This window comes from Alternaria conjuncta (assembly GCF_024043145.1).
Source record: "Alternaria conjuncta strain BMP 0040 chromosome Unknown scaffold_15, whole genome shotgun sequence".
Lineage (NCBI taxonomy): Eukaryota > Fungi > Ascomycota > Dothideomycetes > Pleosporales > Pleosporaceae > Alternaria > Alternaria conjuncta.
Genome location: NW_026250104.1, coordinates 139698 through 160942, shown reverse-complemented (window position 1 = coordinate 160942; position 21245 = coordinate 139698). Strand labels below are relative to the sequence as shown.

Below are 21245 nucleotides of genomic sequence, written 5' to 3'. Positions count from 1 at the left end.
TTATTAAAGAGAATTATTTAGAAAAGCTATATAATTATAATTTAAAGAATAAAACGCTAGACTTTATAATAAAAGTTATTATAAGCTTTATAGCTATAGTTAAGCGCTGCTATTAGTAGAAGATTATAGAAATCTATTAAGATAATAATACTATAATATTACCTTAGAAAGAGTACTTAAGATATAAGAAATAGACTAAAAAGAAGAGAATTATAATTATAACGCCTCTACTATATACTTATAAGCCTAATAGCTTAGTAAAGAGAGCTAGCTAAGAGCTTATTACTAAGTTAATTAAGATACGTATAAGCGCTAATTTTCTAGCTAAGCTCTAGCTAGTAATTATAAACGTAGTAGCTTAACTCTATAGAATAAGTCTATTATAGCTTTATAGCTATTAATCTCTAGATTAGATATTATATAAATAGTTTAGAAAGTATTTTTAATATTATTAGCTACTTAAGATTAAGTACTAGGCTACTAATCTTTATCTAAATTAAAGTAGAATCTATACTTATAGCTATTAAGCGTATCTACTTAATAGTAATTACGTAGCTAGAAAGCACTATTAAGACTTTAAAGTTAAGCCTTATAGCTATATAGAATATCTTATTAGCTATTAAGCTTCTAATATATATTATATATAAGTACTAGTAATTAATTAGATAATTATAACTTGTAATATTACTTTTAATAAGTAGAAGTTCTATTAAGGCAAACATAAAGAGAAGCTAACTAGAGATTAAGCACTTAAGTAGGTTAAAATACTTAATAATAGTAAGCTTATTAATTCTTTAAAGAAGTTTAATATTCTTTCTATTAATTAAATAGTAAGTATAGTAGAGCTATTAACTACTAAGTAAGATTTTAGAGATAACGTAAACTATAATTAAAGTAATAAGGTTAGCCTACCTATTAAATATAATTAAAGCTCTATTAATTTAATAGAGATAGAGTATAAGGCTAGTATTCTATTAAAAATTTCTAATAATTAGTAGCTTTCTACTAGACTTACTACTCTAGAACCTACGCCTAAGCGTAAGATTTTAGAGATAGATAATTAAAGTAATTATAAGGTTTCTAATAGTTAAAGAGTAGTATATACGCCTAAAGAAGCTAACTTATTAGAGTCTAAGAGTAGAGAGCCTTTTATATATAAATTAGAAGATCTAACTCTATCTATTAAGCCTATTATAATAGACTTTAGTTCTATAGAAATAGATAAAAAACTAGCTTAACTAAAGTAAGCGCTAAAGAGACTAAGAGGTAAACTATCTAAATTAGTAGCCTTCTCTTAATAATTAATATAGCTATAAAATTAGCTAGTAGCTAAATTCTCTAGAACTTACTATAGTAGAAAAGTTATAAATAAAGAGTCTAAGCGCTTTCTTTCTATAAATATCTATTAACTATTAAGACGCCTAAAAGGTAAGAGTAAACAGCCTACTTAGCCTAGTAATTAACTAGAGAGTAATAGCATAAATAGCGTAAATACAGTAATTATAAGCTTAGTTAATAAGTAAGTCTAGATTAACTTTTATAAAACTTATCTCTTTAGTTTTTAAAAAGACTAGAATAATTAAGCTAGCTATAAGACTATAAACTCTATTATTATAGCTACTACGCTTAGTAAGTATAAGCTAAAAGCTACTTACTAATACTATAATAATCTCTAAAAGCTACTTAGATTATAGAAATAACTAATCTAGTACCTAATACGCACGCTTTTTAAAGATACCTTTAAGAAAAAAATTAATTAGCTAAGTAAGAAGAGAACTTAGATAAAAATCTATAGGTTAAAAGCTTAAGATTAGCTACTTCTATTAAAATAGATATAGACTTATAAGTATAATTAAAATAGCTATCTTCTTAAATATAAAGCTTAAATTATAGTTTATAGTAATTTCTAGAAGAAGAACTTAATTAATATAACTTATATAGTAATACTTACTATAAAGTTTTTCTACGCTATAATAGTAATTACTACCTAGAGTAATCTAGAGATTAAATAGTTTAATATTATAGAAGCGTTTCTTAATATAAAGATTATAGTAGAGAACCTAGTAATCTATAAAATACTAGATAGCTTTAGAAAGCTAGAATTATATATATAGCTTAACTACGCGCTCTATAAATTATAAAACTCTCTACTATTATAGTATAAGAAGTTTTTAGAAATACTAAGAGCTATTAGTATAATAGCTTCTTAAGAAGAGCTCTATCTTTTCTTTAATTAAAAATATAAGATTCTTATTCTCTTCTATATTAATAATATTCTATTACTCTATTATAAGAATATAAAGTAATAAGTAATAGCTATATAGGCTTAGATCTCTAGTAAGTATAAGATCTAAGATTAGAGAAATATAGAGTAGTTTCTAAGTATTTATATAATTAGAGACTAATATCTAAAAATAATTATACTTATTTATAATATATATATAGATAAGATACTTAAGAAGTTTAAGCTTAGAGATAAATCTTTTTCTTTAATACCTCTACTATTAGAGAAGCTAATTAAGAACACTAGAAAAGTAACTAAGCCTAAGATTAAGAGATACTAGAAAATAGTTAGCTCTATACTTTATATAGTAATTATACTCTAACTAAATATAGCGTATACTACCTTAAAGCTCTTACACTTTCTTATAAACTTAAGTAATAAGTATAAGAAAACTATAAAGTAAGTAATTATATATCTTTATTATACTTACTATAATATAATCTAGTATAGTAACTATAATAGGCCTAATCTAATAATTACTAGAGACGTATTCTTTACTAATAATCTAAAGACTTACTAATTATCTTATAGCTATATTACTATATTATATAAAGACGTAATCTTTTAGAAAGCTATAAAGTAAAGTATAGTTACTATCTCTACTATAGAAGTAAAGCTACTTACTCTTAAGTATACTACTAAGAAAGCTATAGCGCTTAGACGCTTTCTTAAAAAGCTAGTACTTAATTTTAGAAAACTCTAAACTATCTAGTATAATAATTAGTAGATAATTAAGCTAGTTATTAGAAAGAATAAGTATATTAATACTTAGCTAAGGTATATTAATATCTAGAATATATAGCTACAGCAGAAATATACTAAAGAATTATTTAAGGTTAAGTATTTAGAAACTATAATTATATCTATAAATAGATTAACTAAATTACTTATCTAATAATAGTTTAAGAAGTTTAAATAGCTACTTAACTTATAAAACTTATAATATTTAATTCTTAAGAAGTAGATAGAGTAGAGAGATCTTTATTTAGACTACTACTACAAAGATTAATTATACCTAAGCTAGATCTTAGTTACTCTAACTAGCGCCTAGTTATAAAGAAGTAATTACTAATAATTAACGCAAGTATAAAGTAGATAAATTACTAAACTTTTCTACTAAACTAACCTATATAGCTACTAACTTACTAACTACTATACTAATAATCTCTCTAATTATAACTCTTATAGTTATTCTTATTAAAGGCTAGCTTACTATTCTAGCTATTTTTAAAGTTCTTTACCTAAGCTTATAGATAAGTAGTCTTAGTAGCTTAAGTTTATATACAAATCTTAAGCTATATCTAATTATACTTAGTATATAGTAGCGCCTCTATATACTTAGCCTTAGCTAGCTAATACTAAGTATAGTAATAGAATCTATTACTTATAATACTAGATATAGAGCTATTAGATCTATAACTATATAGCTAAGAATTATAATACTAAGAATAATTATTATATAGCTAAGACTAATAATCTTACTACTAAGACTAGTAGTTACGCTACTAAAACTAATAATAACTATACTAATTCTACTACTAATTTTATAGTAGCTAATTTCTAAATTAAGAAGCCTATAGCTAGAAAGTTAGTAGTAGTAGCTACTAGAATAAGCTCTAATAATAGTATTCTAAGTATTATAGTGTTAAATTAAAGGCTATAAGTAGATAACTCTAAGTAGAAAGCGTAGGTAAAGCTATCTAACTACTACCTATATTAATTCTTTTTATTCTCTTACTTAGTATTATAAACTTACTATAAGCACTACGTTAATTAGAGTTTTAGAAAGTTATAGATAGAGTACTCTTTAAGCTCTTCTTACTTAAAAACTTAGAAGTTCTACCTAATAATTTAGCTAGTATCTTAGAACTACTCTTAGCTTTTTTCTTCTACTTCTTATAAGTATAGAGATCTTAGTAGAGCTACTTATAATACTTTTAAGCGTTCTTAGTACTCTAGCGCTATTATTAAGTTAGTAAAGAATTAAAAGAATTAAAGAGAAAAGAATTATAAACTTACTTTAGAACTATAGTAATTAACTATACCTATAAAGTAATTATATAGATCTTAATTAGTAGAATAATAATTATAAAAGTTATAAAATAAATAATATATAACTTAATAGAGTTACTTAAAATAATTAGCCTTCTAAATATTATTAAGAAGCTACTAATAAATATAACACTTATACTTAGAAAGTTAAGAAGCGTTATAGTTAAGTAATACTCTAACTTACTTATATAGATAACTAGTATACGCTAAGTATAGATAATCTAGAAGAGTTTTAGATATAGAAGCCTTAGCCTTAGACTTTTTATAAAAGTAACTATAACTATAACTATTACTTAGAGACGCTTACTTCTCTTAATCTTAAGCGCCTTAGTTTTTAATATAGTTAGATTACTAAAAGCCTAAATTTTAAGTTTAGAAAGTATTATTAGTAATAAAGATACTACTCTTAAAGATAGGCTTAATAGTCTCTTAGATATTCTTATTATTAAGATTATTAAACTAAAAGCTCTTATAATTTAAATAGACACGCTTAGTATATAACTCTAATTACTTATAACTTTTATAAAGGTTATTATTACTAAAACTACTAGTTACCTTAAAGCTCTAATCTAGTTAATTATTAAGATTTATAAAGCTCTAAAATAGTTAAGTATTAGAAGCCTAATTACCTTATATAAAGCTACTAGAAAATAGGCTATTAGCTACTATTATTCTAGAAGAAGAAAGTAAAATTTAAGTAGTAGCGTCTTTAAGTTAAGCGTAGTAGAAAAATTAAGCACTTAACTATAGAGCGCTATTAAGTAGAGCGCTATTATACTAAGTACTATTACACTAAGTACTAGCTTATGTATTATAATTACTACTACTAGAAGTATTATAATTAGAGTGTAGAATACTATTATAGTAGAAGCTAGAGCGCTAGCGCTTATAGCTAGAGTTAGAGTTAAGAGTTAAGTTATTAGACTAAATTATAATAGTTAGCTATTAATTTAAGTATAAAAGTAAGAACTTACTATAGTAATAAAAAAGATAGAGAAGTAAGTAGAGTAGTATATTAAGTAGAGTAGAAAATTAAGTATAGAGCTTAAGAGCGCTAAGACTTAAGAGCTAAGAATCTTAAGTAGATAAGTTAATTAAATAGGTAGCTTATTAGCTTATTAGCTTAAGCGTCTTAATAATATAAAAGTAGATAATTATAGTAGAGAAGAGAAGAATTAGAGAACTTATTATTATAAAGTCTCTAATTCTAGCTTAAGCGCGTACTTATATAAAAAGCTAGCGTAGCTTATTAAGCTATTAATTATACTATAAACTTTACCTAGAAAAGATTAAAAGCCTAGATCTTACTATTAAGATTATCTCTTACTAGTTAGATACCTAGATTTCTATAGCTATTAGCTATATTCTAGACTATTATAAAGTAATTTCTAAACTAATAAAGTTAATTTCTAGGCTATTAGACTTTATTTAAATAAGTAAGAGCTTACTACTATTAGTATTAAGTATAATTAAATGCTTAGTTAGGCTATAATCTACTACTACGCTTTAAATTCTTAAGTCTAGACTCTACTAGAGTATACTAATTATAGTAGATTTAATAAGATTAGTTTTAGTAGAGTAGATTAATACTCTTACTACTTTAAAAAGTATATTAAAGTTAGAAAGTAGTTATAATTACTTAATTATAAATACGTAATTACTTAGCTCTTAGGTATATAGCTAGAAATTTTATTTTAACTTTCTTTTATAGTAGATTAAATATAATATACTTAATTATCTCTAATTATTAATTGTCTCTAGCTCTAACAAAAACAAAGATAGTTTAGAAACTAGTCCTGTATAGTATCGCTTAATCTAAATACTAGTTATCTTTGCGGAGTTACTACGTTCTGATTCCGCTCGTAAATATACCCTATTATGCCCCAACGTTAGCTTTTAATCCTCGTGTTTTATCTGTGTTTCCGCGAGCAGGAGGTTTTGTGCATGACAGTGCATCTCTACCAAGATTGATTGCCTCTCGGTCCAGTGCTGAGACAGATAGGGCGTGCGTACTCCCCTTACATAGCGGTATTGGACAATATCACAGCAGTCGATGCGATACGCGTTCTCTTGGAATGTGGTATACCAGATGTTTCTACGAATTTCATTTGCTACACTAGCCATAAATTTTGCAATTCGGATAATGCTAGGCGAAACCAACGCACCATAATATCGAGCTCGTGGGTAGATTGTGGGTTTTCCGCGGTTGGTATCCACATCCTAGTGCGGTAGCGACGATGATTCCACGACTGCTGGGTTCCAAATATTTTCTGATGTCTTCATAACTCAGTATTCAGCTTCAAGCGTCTCATCGACGCCTGCGATGGCCAGTTTTACATCGCACAATGCGACAATCGTGGAGCCTATGCAAGCCACTTCTCACCCTGCCAACCCGAGCAAACCTTCCTTCTTAGAATTGCCTGCCGAGATACGAAACGCCGTTTACGAGCTGCTTTTCAAGAATGATGGTCCCGTCTTCTTACATAACGCCGACGCCTTCCTTCCACGAGCACCGGACCTAGACGACTACGACGATGTCGAGCTGAGATCCTGTCGGTGCGAAACCTGCCGATATGAAGGCATCTCCCATTACGAACGCGACCGTCAAGCATGGGCAGCAGCTATGGACAACGACGCAAAGGATCTGCAATTTTTGAAAGCAGAATTTGCCGACGGCCTTTCGGATGGACTCGGTATACTCAGATCTTGTCGCCAGATTTGTTCCGAGGCAGGTGGAGTGCTCTACGGGCACAACACGTTCGCTTTCACTCGACGCACCGACAGACACGATATCAGCTATCTTACAAACGCATATCGTGCATGGTATGAACCAATGTTTTACACGAACGAAAGATACAACCAACTGAACTACTCTGCTCGATGGATGAGTTCTATTGGAGATCACTACCGCTTCCTGCGCAAGGTGGTCATAGACACGGATGCCATGTGTCCATCCCATTGCCGGTGGGCGGCCGATTTCGATGTCCTCCCCCTCCTTCGCATCATGTGGGCGCACCCGGAAGCCAAATGCGAGATAGTCTTTGAGTCTACAGGAAGAGCGCTTTCTGCGCATATTCATGGTACAAGTGACCCTACAGCGGTCCCCGAAGATCTCAACACTCTTTTACATACTCTCGGGAAAGAAGATATGCTTGGACTAAGGCGTGTTTCGCGATCGTTAAAGAGTGTCGTGATTGAATTTAAACGAGTGGGAAGATCGCGATCTGAATGGCACTTCGTCAAGTACAAACGCTCGGGGCTGAGGTTCTTCACTGTTCTGAGTAAAGGAGCAGAAGTCTCCTGGAACCCAAAGAAGCCGATAAAATCCCGCGCAGACCTGCCTAGATCGATTCGACAGATCATCGCTCGATATGCAGCACTTGGGCCCGAAGGCATCGTCGTGGATCTGACTGCGCATGTTACACACGGACTTGATCTCACCCTTCTCAGTCTGGTCCCCTGTTCGGTGAAGTCTCTCATCCGACCAGGGTATTCGTTGACCCTCTCAATGACCAGTCAGGAAGCCGAGACGAGTTTCAAGAGATTTAGCGCACTCGACGCCCTGCTCTGGCCGGAGGCCATCAACAACACAACTATCAGCTACATCGCCAGGGGCGAATTTGGGCTTACCAGCGGCCAGAGCATCGACCTCAACTTCATCGTGGATGACGACAAAGGTCTCGAGGATGTTAAGATTAACATGAGAGGTTTCGTGCGCTTCCTGAGCAGCATGTCCATACTCAAAGCCAACATGTGGTCGACCATCAAGATCATTATAAAAGACAACGAAGGACACCAGAGAGCATGCTCACAAATGCCATTAGAGAAGCTAAGACAAGCCGTCTTCCTCTTCTTCACCGACCTCCTCCGAGACAGCATCTATGCTCGTGAGCGCCAACATTACACACCCAACATACGCATCAACGGCTTCGGCGCCATCCTCAAATGCATTGAGAAACCGCACGAGTTTCGTTGCACAAGAGCAACCAAATGGAAGTCCGACGTGAGCAGCAATGCTGTCCCTGGCTTTTCGGGAGGCCAGAAGTTGAAACTTGCTTCGGTAGCTGATGTCATTCGGCGGCGCGCAGAGCTGATGGACTTTGCATGTCCGGTAGATAGGCGCGACGAGTGCTTGATACATGCTTGGGACGATTTGAGGCGGTGTGTGGAGGTCGGTTGGGGCAGTCTTGATGATGCGCTAAAGAAGATGAGGCGTTGAAGGATTGTGAGTGGGTCCATGCTCCGGGGAGACTGCGGGTGACATCAGGGGTTCTGGACGCGCCATCGAAGAAACGCGATAACCTCGTCGTGATACTGGTGCTGAGATGGTCTACAGAAATCGGTGGAGAATGCAGCGATAGCTAGGTATGAACACAGAGTAGCACCAACGATACTAGCAGCATCATGGGCCATCGCTGGAAGTTTGCACGCGTGAGTTTCGCGTTTCCTTACTAACCTATAACAGCCTAGCTTGAATACCGTGCCGCCCCTTCCACTTGTCTTCAGACCGCCATCAGCTCTGGCTTGTCTCGCAACACCCATTATCCTCGTTAATACCGTTTCGCACACATCTTTCCATACACTGCCATGGAAATACCAAAAGGCTGTTCGGCTCCTCTGGATGCGTCCGCGCCGTCCTTCCTGACGTTGCCGGCGGAGGTACGCAACACCATCAACGAATACGTATTTGTGCTGCCACGACGACCTGGAATACTCATCCATAACGCCGACTTCTACTACGACCGACGGCCTTATGAGATTCGTGCAGACGATGAGTCTTTCGCCGATGACAGCTCAGAAGATGACAGAATGGGCTATGACTCTCGGAAGGGCAGGCATGTTCCCCGCAGCCTGAAAAATTGGCAGAAGAGGCAAGACTCTGAATGGAAAGAAGCGCAGGGGTTCAGGCATGAAGCATCTCTTGGGATCGGCCTGCTGAAGTCTTGTCGCCAGATGTATCACGAAACGGTTGGCATCTTGTATGCCAACAACACCTTCCTCGTTACCAGAGTTGGTCAGAGGTGTGACCGCGAAGCAATCAGGCGGTGTCAAGCCAGCAATCGGGGTGACTACCACCAGATCAATTATGCGCCAATATGGCTCGCCTCACTTGGCTCTCAGATGAGGTTGATAACAAAGGTAGTGATCGACATCTCGACTGTCTGCGGTTGGGGATGTGACCAGGTTGAATTGGACCAAAACCTACTGCCGTTACTAAGGATAGTCTGGAATGGAGACCTACCACGCTGTAGCATTACCTTCGCCCACCCTAGACTCCTATTCAAATGTCCCGGAAGCATGCATCCCAACAGCACGAGTCCTGCGGATATCGTAGCAGGCACTGTCCGACTGAACAAGGCGTTCGCGGCTCTTGCCAAGGATGAAACGTTAGATCTTCGACGCCTTTCCAACTCAGAATTGCTTCTCTCGTCAGTCACTATGCACCGTGTCAGCAAAGACGGCCAGGTCCAGTACTACACAGGATCGCGAAGTGTTCACCGTTCTTTTTCTATCCACCCAGCGTCTGGCGTGGTCAGATGGTCCGCCGCGAGGCCAGTCAATTCACTTACGGATCTTCCTGACGATGTGCCAGGCATGATCTGTGCTTATACAATCACCGCGGAAGATCATCTTCGGCTTCCCATAAATTCCGCCCGGAAACCCAATTTCCATCGGAATGTTTTCGATGTTTCTGCCACACTCCGGGAATCTTTAGTTCAAGCTGTTAGTCAATACATGCCGGTGATCATAGAGCTTACGGCTAAAGAGAGGGTCAGTGACTACAGCGACGCGGATTTGGTGAGAAGATATGACGCTGAGGTGGGGGTCCGCGAAGGCGGGCATCGGAATCATCTGGTGGAACTGATCGCCACTCAAAGCCTGTATTCGACGTCCGCACTACCAACGATCTTAGTCCAAGTGGCACTCACTCGCGCCACTAACCCCACAGATGTTCGCATCAACATGAACGGGTTGCTCAATCTGAAGGGAACTACTCATGACGGTACTGAGGTAGACGAGATCTGTGTTGCTGTCGAGCTTCAGCACACTAGAGGCGACAATGTACACCACGATACCCACTATACTACATATGGGAGACTTAAGATGAGCATGTTCCTCTATCTCACGGACATTCTCGACCAGGTCTGTCCAAAACACTGGAAGAAGAATGCTCGACAAGCCTGCCCGGTATTCTGGATTGATGGACACGCAAACCTGGTAGACTTGGTCGCTCCACCGTTGGGGTTTCGATGGAGCCACGCGGATTCATTGAACTTTGCACATGAAGGAACGACATTGATAAGGCTTGTTAAGAAAATCGAGCGTCGCCCAGATATCCCCAATAGCAAGGTGGGCTGTTGTTTGGACCGTGATACTGAGTGCGTGTACCACACATGGAGAAATTTGAAGATGTGGGCAAAATGTGTCTGGAGGATGGACAACGCACGCTCGACGAAGCAAGGACAGACGCTTGGTTGTTAAAGTCGTGTTGCAGATGGATTGAGAAGAAATTTCGTTCTCTTGAGCCACATTAACCATCAGCCCTCCACCCCTCGAATCAAATTCTTGATACCCTCTCCTCTTGAAGTCTGTTCCCATGCGTCGGTCGCCTTCTCAAACGGGGTCACCGAACTAATCAACGGCTTCACATCGATCAATCCCTTCTCCAAGAAACCCACCGCAAGCTCGTAATCCCCTGCACCGTATCGGAAGCAGCCCCTCACCATGAGTTCTTTCTGGCCCATGGCCACAATCGGGAACTCGATCTTCGGCTTCCCAAGGCCGGTCTGGACATACTTCCCGCCCGGGCGCACAAGGTTGATGCCCATATCGATACTCGTTGTCGCACCGGAAGCTTCGATGACTGTGTCGACGAGACCGCCAGTTGTATCGATGCCGAACTCCACGAGGTCGAACTTCTTGAGTAGCGCTTCGGCGTTGTCTTCTGGACTTGCGTCGAGGGACGAACGGAAGGTCTCGCACTTCAAGTAACTCTCCGCAAACTCTAGTTTCTTCTCCAGTATATCGACAATGATGATGCGATGCGCACCGAATTGACGCGCGACCGCCGCGCAAAACAATCCGATCGTCCCACTCCCCATGACCACGACCGTTTCGCCAGGCTTCACATCACCCAGTTTGACCGCATGCACAGCGACAGCGAGCGGCTCAACAAGCACCGCCTCATCCAACCCCATCTTATCAGGAATCTTGTACACAAAGTCCTCCGCGCTGCGAAAGTACTTCGACAGCGTGCCTTGCGTATCAGGCGGTCCAGGTGCCGCGGCGAAACGGATATCGCGACACATGTTGTAAACCCCAGATTTACACGCTTTGCAGATACGGCATGGTATGCCTGGTTCGATAGCTACGCGATCACCCGGTTTGACGCTTTTGACGGATGGGCCGATGGAGTGGATGGTGCCGGAGGCTTCGTGGCCCATTACGATGCCGGCGGTGGGGTTTATCATTTTTCCGATGCCGCCGTGGTGCCAGAAGTGGACCTAGGTGTTTGGTTAGTTGGTTGATGGAGTCATGTGACGAGAACTGTTCTGGTGAATGGAAAGGGTCAAGTGAATGGAAAGAGTGGTGGTCTTACATCACTTCCGCAAACTCCCACATAATTAATGCGAACGATCACATCGTGAGGGTCAACCACCTCTGGCACTGCGGTATCTTCGATCTTTGCGTTCTTTGGTCCATACAATACTACGGATGGGTTTTGCATGATGTTGTTGCTGGACGTGGTGTGTACGCTTCAAAGGTAGCATGGAACTCTGCGATCTTGCCAGATATATGCGGAGAAAGATGGCCATATATATGGACTCTATGACAATCAGGCGTGCCTTACAAGTACACACATCCAGTCGTCGCGCTCTTGTAATCGTTATCGACCGTGAACTACGTCGTAAGTGGGGAGGTAGACGCGTGTAGCTTCCCCGCATCCGCCTTCCATCGTCTATCCCCGCACATGCTTCTATACGCAAGGATGGCATCCCGTAACCGCGATGTGTTGAGATGCTCATCGTGACATGAGAGGAGCCTTCGTCATGGATTAAGAATGTCTGAATGGATGATGAGAAGGCACATATGATCACGTGGGCGCCGGCGATGCGTGTTTCGGAGCTGCTCGTCCCGCATGCGCCACGCCTCGAATATTCCATTTGCTTTTTTCGAGAGTGTCACACCGCCCATCAATCACGAAGTACTCATTTTCAAGAACGAAAGATCAGAAAGATTGAGATACTGCGAGTTTTATGCTGCTCAGAAGGAGCTGAGGCACGTGGCTGTAGAAGCACGTGTACGCCAGAGCACGTGAGTACGTGGCGGGAACGTGGAGCGGCGGGATGGAATCTTCGACCCCACTTTAATTCCTTAGCGTGTTTTAGGACGATGACGTTGATCGCGAGATTTTGCTCTCACATTGTGGGCGTCTTCCCTACGGACCGAATTCCCCCTCTTTCAATATATTAATCCAGCTCGCCAACGTGCCGTACACTTCGTCATGCCTTCAACGCTTGTCTGGGTACTCATTGCAGTATTCGTCTGGCTATTCGTCCCAAATCCGTTCGGATCTAAAGAAACCAGCACCACGAGCACGAGCGAGAGCGAGATGCCGTCCAACTGCGCCCGATGCAACAAAGCCGAGGCTGATACCGAGAAAGGCACACTTCAGCGGTGCGCTAAGTGCAAGACAACACCATACTGCAGCCGCGACTGCCAGAAAGATGACTGGAAGAACCACAAGAAGATCTGCGCCCAGCAAGCGCAAGCCAATGCCAATGCCTACGATGGTTTCCCACCCAAAACCGAACACAGCTCCAATTACGCCGCACCTCGCATGAAGACTCTCGAGAAGCACGTACCGAACCCCTTCACACGACTCGACGACGGAAAGTACCTCCACGACCGCCCCGAGAAAGACGTCTACAGACTCCTCATCGACTCCTTCCGTATGCGATCCGAAGACGATAACAAGCTCGAGAATAAGCCCACACCGAACAGCATCTATACGGGCAAGTCTTCAAGCATTGAGCCATTCAGGAAGTTCCTAGACTTGGCTGAGACTCGGCGAGGTCTGCTACCTCCGTGGTGGAATGCCGAACACAGGCAAGAGTGCGAGAAGTGGGCTGAGAGCGGCGAATGGAACGATGTGCGGAAGAAGGTCACAAAGGCTGAGATGATCAGCCACTACGGCGATGATAAGGCGCCTATGCAGCTGAGGATGGTGGCCGAGTTTGTGTACGGGTCGGGCTCGAAGGGGGAAAGTGGCACTGCGATGCGCAAGGTGCTGCGTGGCATGGAGGGTGGTGGTCTTGGGCTTGGCAATTTCCTGCCCATGAGCTTGACCAAGGTTATGGGTGGTGGAAGCTGAGTGGCAATGCGATATGGAGCATTGTAAGTCGCGGTGTAGTGTTCTTATGCGATGTAGATGGCTGATCGTACTGGTAGCATCACAGCTGGTTCTGAATACATGCGCATCATACGTATCATCATCTCAATTCATGTCGTATCCTACATATCCCATACGCGCATATCAATAGTCGAGCAGCCTCATCGCCCATGCCCTAGACTCCCAATTTAACTGTAATTGCACAACTTGAACGAGGCTGCCAAGCAAAACCTACTTCTTCTTATGGCCAGTTCTTCCCATCCTCGTCTTCTCTTGCTCTGCTTTCTTGGCTACGTCGGCGGCTCTCTTGGCTCTCTGCGCATCTTTCACGCGTTCATCCGCAGCTATCTCGGCCTGCACAGCAGCTTCTGTATCTCGACGTGTCTTTCTTCCGGTCGCCGCACGCGCTTTTCTCATGCCCTTGGCGTCTTTACCCTTGAGCCCGGTGGGAAGCCATTGCGACATTCGGGAAGTCTTTCCTGTGGGGACAGGGGGAGACGACGCGACACTTTGTTCAACTTGGTCGTTGGGGTCGGCTTCAGGCACTGGGGACGTTTGGGTAGAGTCGAAGTTTTCGATGGCTTCGCTGTTCGTACTGATATCGGCGTCTGCGACCATTCCAGCGAGCTCAGCAACATCGCCATCCTCGGGGTCTGGATCGGGGGAGGCGCCATCGTTGTCGATTAGATCTGCGAGGCCCTCGTCCTGGACACTACCACTTGTTGCCAGTAGTCGCTCTATCTCCGAGGCCGGCCAGTCATCACGTACGGCCTTGAAGATAATGTTGTAGCCGTGGCTGTAAGGATGTTTACCACATCCCCTGGACCAGACCGTGAAGCGCTCGCCGCATTCGTCGCAGAACGCTTTTGGATTCGTCAGCTCCTTTTGTGGCCGCGCTTGTTACTATACAGACCGAAATGTAGTTGCCAAAAGCACTTCTTCTGTGGGGGCGCCTTGATCGGCGGTCAGTCAGAGTTGACAGGGGGTGCAGAGAATACCGCAGTGTGTACCAACCTTGCAGTCCTTGCAATGGTGTGTCAAGCCCAAGACTTTGAGGGTGTTCTTGTTGCAGATGTTGGGGTTGAAGTCGCCTCTGAACATTTCTCCGTATCTCTCGTTGAGGTCTATCCATCCTCCTGCGAGCTTTACCATGTTGGTTAATCTTTGGGTTAAATCAAGGTTGGAACTGTATGCAGGTGTATATTGGGCGGTAGTGAGTACGGCGAGAGTGTATAGAGACTGAAATCCTTGCAGCGCCGAGGCATTCTCGTACAACATGGCTGCCTTCTGGTAGACGCGTTTCATTGAGCTGAGCTGATTCCATGCGTCGCCACGATCTGTGCTAGTATGCGCTTGAAGTGTGGAGACTCAAATAACATAGGTAACTGCCTCGACATTCCTGCATGAATTCACTGGACATCGAAAGGAAGACCATAGCAGAGACCGTATATGCGACGACGAGTCACTGTTGCAGCCATTTCGAAGTAACCTTTCGCTTGGATAGGATACTTGCGTAGCGTTTGCTACGTGGTGATTCGTTTCCATCTGTCAACATGTACATCATTCACTACGCCGCGCAATTCACGGGCTAGACAAGCTCGGGCTCCACTGTGGCGCTGGTTCCGGTCCGTGAGACTTGTGTATATGTTGCTCACTTCTTCGAGTCCTATATATTCTCTCTACCCCGAAACACTACCTTACTACGGATAGTTTGACACTCAGCCAACCGACCGAACATCACGCCAACTCCAGCCGATAATCATCCCCAAGTATCTGTGCCAACATGCACTTCGGTCTAACGTCTTTGTTTCCTGGTCTGGCCTCCAGCTTCAGCTCCAAGCGCCCTCAGGACAGCCCTCAGACCAAGCTTCGCAAGGCACCGCCTGCGCCGAGCATCGTAAACGATCTCAAAACCCGCGATCGTTCCAGCAAGCGGAATGGTGATCTACCCACAGTACTATCCATCGCTTACGAAAAGTTCCGCGATCGATTTGCGCGCCATCGTAGAAGCCAAGTATCACAGCGAGCAGATGTGTCGCACGAAGCCGTTGCTTCACAAACAGCCGCGCGTTTGTTACCAAGCCTCAACGTTATCTCTGGTATCTGCACCATCATCGAAACGCTGCCCGAGCTACCTCAGCGGTTGCTTACGCCCGAAATTACGACGGATAGTGGAGAAGGTTGGCTCAAAGTAGTTGAGCGTGCCTGCGACAATGACAACTCCGCAATCCTCGCCCTCATCCAGCGCGAAAATGCTGTCTCGCCCAGCGGTGCCAACTCTGACGAGGAGGTTGAAGACTATAAATCATCCACGCCTAAGTCGGACGGTTCGGTAACCTCTTCTTTAACAAGCGCGTGCTCTGATGGCGAAGCGCTTGATCGCGCGGACTGGGAGCCACTCCGTGCGCTTGACCATTCGAACTTCCAGAAAACCCTTTGGCAACATCTCAACCCCTCCTCCGAGTACTGCGAAGACGACTATCTTTTCTGCGGCGAATATGAGGGTGGCTACAACTTCGTCCGGATATACCGGGTTATCAACAGCCCTGACGACGGCGAATACGTGGTCAAGATTCCTTGCATCGGCACTGCTGCTCGCTGGCAGAAGCAGGATGCGTATATGCTTCGTTCGGAGTTTGGTACTATTGAGTTTATTGGCGAGCGCACCAAGTGTCCCGTCCCTGAAGTCGTGGCCTATGACGACAAGCTGGATAACACGCTAGGTGCGCCTTACATCTTGATGAAGGCCTGCACAGGCAGATCCGCCTCTGAAGTCTGGCACGACGCTCACCCCATTCATAAAGACTGGGATCGGGACACAGTCGACTTTCCTTCCGCGGAACTGGCGGCGAAACGTTCGCGCATGCTTCGTTCGCTGGCTCAGGCCATGGCTGAGCTGCGCCATCTTGAGTTTGATAAAATCGGCGCGCTGTGCTTTGACAATGTTGACGCAAACGGAAAGCCTACCGTTGGTTCGCTCTGGGAATGGAATATCGACCCAGAACTGATATCGGAAGACATGGCCATTGAAAAGGCTCTTACTGAGAAGCCAGTGTACGACTCAGGCCTGGAGCTCTACACGGATGGTCTGCTTGATGTCTGGCCGTTCGAGGGACATGAAGGAAGGCCCGGCGTCATCCATGGAGTCCTGGATGCATTGTTTCGAAGCGACGCTTTCGCGAAATCTGTCAAGCCCGGGGATAGTGAGGAGACCTTCGTACTCCGTCACGACGACCTCAACCTCCAGAATGTCTTCTGCGATCCCGAAACAGGCGAGGTGACCGGTATCATCGACTGGGAGCGCGCTTCCACCGCCCCACGCTCTCTCGGCTACACGTCCCTTCCAAAGTTCTTGACGTTAGACTGGATGCCAGGGTACGAAGTGCTTGATGCGCCGCACTCTCCTTTGTCGCTACAAATGTACCGCGAGATCTACGCCGACGCAATGGTTGAGGCCACGGGAGTAGACGGTGACGGCATGTATACGTCCAAGTCTGCGATGTATCAGGCGGCGCACGCAGCATTGTTTGGTAGTAGTGAAGGTGGCGATATTCGTGACTTCGTCCAAAAGCTGTTGCATGAGGTACCTGGACTGCACCACACGGACCTTGATTTGTATCTGACTTGGCTCGGCGAACACTGGGAGGCGGTTGGTAGCTCTGTTAAGGAGGCTATACGGAAAGTTGCGAAGCCGTAGTTGGGACAAACGACGACGTCTGCGCGACGTAATGATTGCAGCTCTCTTGCTGGAAATACCGTTGGGCTGTCGAGGTGAAGGCAGTTCACTAATCCTCTGGTAAATATGGTAGCTTGCCGAGTCAGGGCGCCTCAACCGCGTCTTTATTGCGACTCACCTTTACCTTCGCTACTCCCGAGGTATTTGAGCTATCGCTAGCCTTCTCCTCCATTACACACAACACTTGACACTTCACTTCCTACCCAGTGTTCGCAATCGTCACTACAAAAAACCTAGCTTGGTCTACCTATCCAGCTTCTACACGATGTCTAAGTACAATCATTTCGTGCACGAGCCATTCGATGTTACAGACGGATCAGAGGTCTACACAAAGGAACAGTTGCTCGAAAAACTCCGGGAAGTCTGCCCTGACGAGCTAGCCAGCTTTCCAGCTCCCGATGCGTTCGAGATCAGAGAGCACCATCGCGGCAAATACGCCGTTAAGGTCGGCTACGCACTAACAAAGAAGTCCAGAAAGGTTGGCGACATGCTGTGGGTAGACGAGCGGAAGCGAAAGGATGTTCCGGACTATTCCGAGTTCACCTGGACGCAACAGGCCTACTATAGAACGGAACGAGCATTCAAGATCCGAAGAAGGGAAGTTGGACTCTACTACACCACGAGCAATGACTCTGCCCGCAACCGATATGTCAGGAATGCAAAAGTTATCAAGGGCGACAACGTTTTCGGAAAGCTCAGCGAGAGCGGTATCATCACTCCTTTTTCTCTCATGATCAAAGCACTCTTGCGGTTCATTCTTCTGTACTGCGACCGTACGACAGAGTACAGGACGTTCGAAAACGACAATGTCAAGAGTAAAGCAGGACTTGCACCACTTGTCCGAGCTCTGAAAGCGATTGCCAGGAACACATCGGACGATGAAGATGGCGATGCGTCGACCACGGAAGACGTTGACGGTGCAACAGATGCCTCTGACCACGAGGGCGACTTGTTCGTGACAGATGATAACGACGAAGCTTCAGCCAGGCGCAAGGACACCATGGACGCAGAAGTCGACAAGGGCGCACCGGCGAAGAAGATCCGCGCATGCTAGAGGTTGCGGCGGAAGGCGTCAAGGCATTTGAGTAAGGAAAGGACACTGAGAAAGCGATGAACAGAGAGCTTGACGACTGCAGTTCTGCGAGGAAGATCGAGATGTGGTGGTTTATAAAAGTGAAAATTTATGCGCGATGTTTTTGGCGATTTGGGGTCAGGCTGCTGAGCCATTGCGGAGCTTGACGCGTCGGAGTCCGTCCAAGGAGCGTCGACCTGCTAGACGCCATGGCGGCGATTCATGGTTGAGGGAAGAAACAAACGGTAGTCATTCACGATCCCTGATGCCGTATGTGTGATGTTGTTTCGTGCATGTGAAGAGTGTGATGTCTTTTCGCGTTGTGAGCGCGAGCCAGACTTCACGAGCTCGGGAAGATTTGCCGAATGCACGTGATGGCAGCCTAGTCTGCTTTCGGTTGGCGCGCTTTCCCAGCTTCCGATCCCGCTGAACTCGTTGTTACCTTCATCAACCATAACACACTAATGTGCGCGTCCTCAGCTCAAGCTACAGCCTGAACTCTCCTACGCAGGGAAAGATGATCGCCTCCCACCCGAACTCACGATTCCGCTTGTGTGAGCTCAACCGAGCCAGCACCTAGGGGCTCAGGATTACAGCTATCGCGTGATATTATGCTCTGGCAGGCTCCAAATGCCTGTGTGCGGGCGGAGGGAATTTTGCCCGCCTTGAGCGCTGGGCCCATGTCAATGGTTTCTCCCGAGGTCTCACGGTGCCGACTTGGGTACCCACGACTAATCACATGCGATCGCCGCTGACGCGTTAGTGTTACGGACGTAGCCATTGAAGTACCAAACCCTAATGTTTGAACGCGCTACTTCAATGACGATCACGTCGATGGGAAATATAACATCTATTTCGAGCTGAACGCTGCACCATAACCAGTCATTCCTGTTATACTTATACTGCTAACAATGCCGATTGAGTCGTCATACCCGCCCATTACCATACCCGCCGTCGATGCATGGACGTATTTTCTCGAGCGACCGGATCGCGAGTACCCGGATGATCATGGTATGTGTTCAAACACGTCTGTCAAGCGATAGCTAACAGGTGCAGTGCTCTTCGTAGACATTGCCAGCGGCCGAAAGCTCACATATGCTGATTTACGGTCCACCGCGGAACGGTTCGGGCAGGGCCTCCAGAAACAATGGCAATGGCGCAAAGGCGATGTTTTGGCAATCATGACGCCGAATGATATCGATGTCGCGCCTGCTACATTCGGCGTCTTACTTGCTGGAGGTGTCGTGTGTCCTCTAAACTTCATGTACACCGTCGATGAGCTGGTGTCTCAGTTGACATCTTCGAAAGCCAAGGGACTGTTGACAAATGCGGCATGTCTTGAGGTCGCTTGCGAGGCAGCATCGAAAATCGGCCTTCCTCTGGATCGTATACTTCTGGTTGGGAGCAACAAGCCTACAAAATCCGTTCAGCACTTCTCTTCTCTGAAGAGCGCGTCAGTCAGCATGAACCGAGTCAAAATCGACCCCAAAGAAGATCTGGCGTACCTGGTGTACTCTTCTGGAACCACTGGCGAGCCAAAGGGTGTCATGCTGACGCATCAGAACGTCGTAGCAAACAGCATTCAGGCTACGACGGCAAATGGCTACAACACCAACTGGAAGACAGACACGGGTATTGGCTTCCTACCCATGTATCACATCTACGGTAAGCTCAACGAGTTCAGAATCAAACACGCGCTGATAAATGCAGGAATTGCTACACTACTGCTAAACACCATCTTCTACGGCGTGACCAATCACATCATGTCAGGATTTGACCTCAAGAGATTCTGCGAGACGGTTGACAGAGAGAAAGTCACCATCGCTTACATTGTCCCACCCGTCGCGCTCGCCCTGGCAAAGGCCCCCATCGTCGACCAGTACGACCTCACGTCCCTGCGCGACCTGCATTCCTCTGCCGCCCCAATACCCGTCGAGATCATTACCGCGATACACATGCGCCTCGGCGCTCAAATACTCCAAGTCTACGGCATGTCTGAAGCTGCACCCGCCGTGAGCGTGCAACGCATCGAAACCTGGACCACGGCGTTGGGCACTTCCGGATGCTTGTTGCCCAGCATGTCAGCCAAGGTCGTGAGTGACGGAAAGGAAATGGCGATAGGCGAAGAGGGTGAGCTGTGTTTGAAAGGACCAAACATCTTCAAAGGGTACTACAACAATGCCCAAGCTACAGCCGCTGCTTTCGACGCGGAAGGGTGGTATCACACCGGCGATGTCGCAAAGTTCGATGAGCATGGGAACCTGTACATGACGGACCGCGTCAAGGAACTCATCAAGTATAATGGCTTCCAGGTGGCGCCTGCGCAACTCGAAGCTCTCTTGATTGGCCATCCGGCGGTCGCTGATGTAGCCGTCATTGGCGTGTACAGTGAGTCGAGGGTGACAGAGTTACCGAGAGCGTATGTAGTCGTGGCGCCGGGGTACAAGGGCGATGAGAAGCTGGAAGAAGAGCTATCCTCATGGTTCAACGAGCGTGTGTCGCCGCACAAGAAGCTGAGGGGCGGTATCCGCTTTGTGGAAGCGATACCAAAGAGCAATGCGGGCAAGATACTGCGGAGGGTACTTGCTGAGCAAGCTAAAGGGGAAGAAGCCGAGAAGACTGTGAAAGCTCACTTGTAGGCCTTGAAGATGTCACATCATTCTTTTGGGGAGAGACTGGAGTCGATGCCTAAGCAGAGCCCACAACG

The 21245-nt window shown here is 44.2% G+C and overlaps 7 protein-coding genes across 7 annotated transcripts; 5 read left to right on the top strand and 2 right to left on the bottom strand.

Moving 5' to 3' along the window:
* Window positions 1-6659: 6659 nt before the first annotated feature.
* On the top strand, window positions 6660-8555 carry J4E85_008962 (uncharacterized protein; the record flags this gene model as incomplete). The annotated part of the gene is made up of 1 exon (XM_051473186.1): window positions 6660-8555. The coding sequence occupies one exon, from the start codon at window positions 6660-6662 to the stop codon at window positions 8553-8555; it is 1896 nt and encodes a 631-aa protein (XP_051322849.1).
* A 2320-nt stretch (window positions 8556-10875) lies between these two features.
* J4E85_008961 (uncharacterized protein) lies at window positions 10876-12065 on the bottom strand (the record flags this gene model as incomplete). The annotated part of the gene is made up of 2 exons (XM_051473185.1): window positions 10876-11841; window positions 11937-12065. 2 exons carry the CDS (start codon window positions 12063-12065, stop codon window positions 10876-10878), a joined length of 1095 nt encoding a protein of 364 aa, XP_051322848.1.
* Window positions 12066-12842: 777 nt separating this feature from the next.
* J4E85_008960 (uncharacterized protein) lies at window positions 12843-13712 on the top strand (the record flags this gene model as incomplete). The annotated part of the gene is made up of 1 exon (XM_051473184.1): window positions 12843-13712. The coding sequence occupies one exon, from the start codon at window positions 12843-12845 to the stop codon at window positions 13710-13712; it is 870 nt and encodes a 289-aa protein (XP_051322847.1).
* Window positions 13713-13961: 249 nt separating this feature from the next.
* On the bottom strand, window positions 13962-14882 carry J4E85_008959 (uncharacterized protein; the record flags this gene model as incomplete). Its single annotated transcript, XM_051473183.1, has 2 exons — window positions 13962-14626; window positions 14741-14882. 2 exons carry the CDS (start codon window positions 14880-14882, stop codon window positions 13962-13964), a joined length of 807 nt encoding a protein of 268 aa, XP_051322846.1.
* Window positions 14883-15513: 631 nt separating this feature from the next.
* On the top strand, window positions 15514-17427 carry J4E85_008958 (uncharacterized protein; the record flags this gene model as incomplete). Its single annotated transcript, XM_051473182.1, has 1 exon — window positions 15514-17427. The coding sequence occupies one exon, from the start codon at window positions 15514-15516 to the stop codon at window positions 17425-17427; it is 1914 nt and encodes a 637-aa protein (XP_051322845.1).
* Window positions 17428-17731: 304 nt separating this feature from the next.
* On the top strand, window positions 17732-18520 carry J4E85_008957 (uncharacterized protein; the record flags this gene model as incomplete). Its single annotated transcript, XM_051473181.1, has 1 exon — window positions 17732-18520. One exon carries the CDS (start codon window positions 17732-17734, stop codon window positions 18518-18520), a length of 789 nt encoding a protein of 262 aa, XP_051322844.1.
* Window positions 18521-19449: 929 nt separating this feature from the next.
* J4E85_008956 (uncharacterized protein) lies at window positions 19450-21177 on the top strand (the record flags this gene model as incomplete). The annotated part of the gene is made up of 2 exons (XM_051473180.1): window positions 19450-19549; window positions 19595-21177. 2 exons carry the CDS (start codon window positions 19450-19452, stop codon window positions 21175-21177), a joined length of 1683 nt encoding a protein of 560 aa, XP_051322843.1.
* Between the last annotated feature and the right edge of the window lie 68 nt (window positions 21178-21245).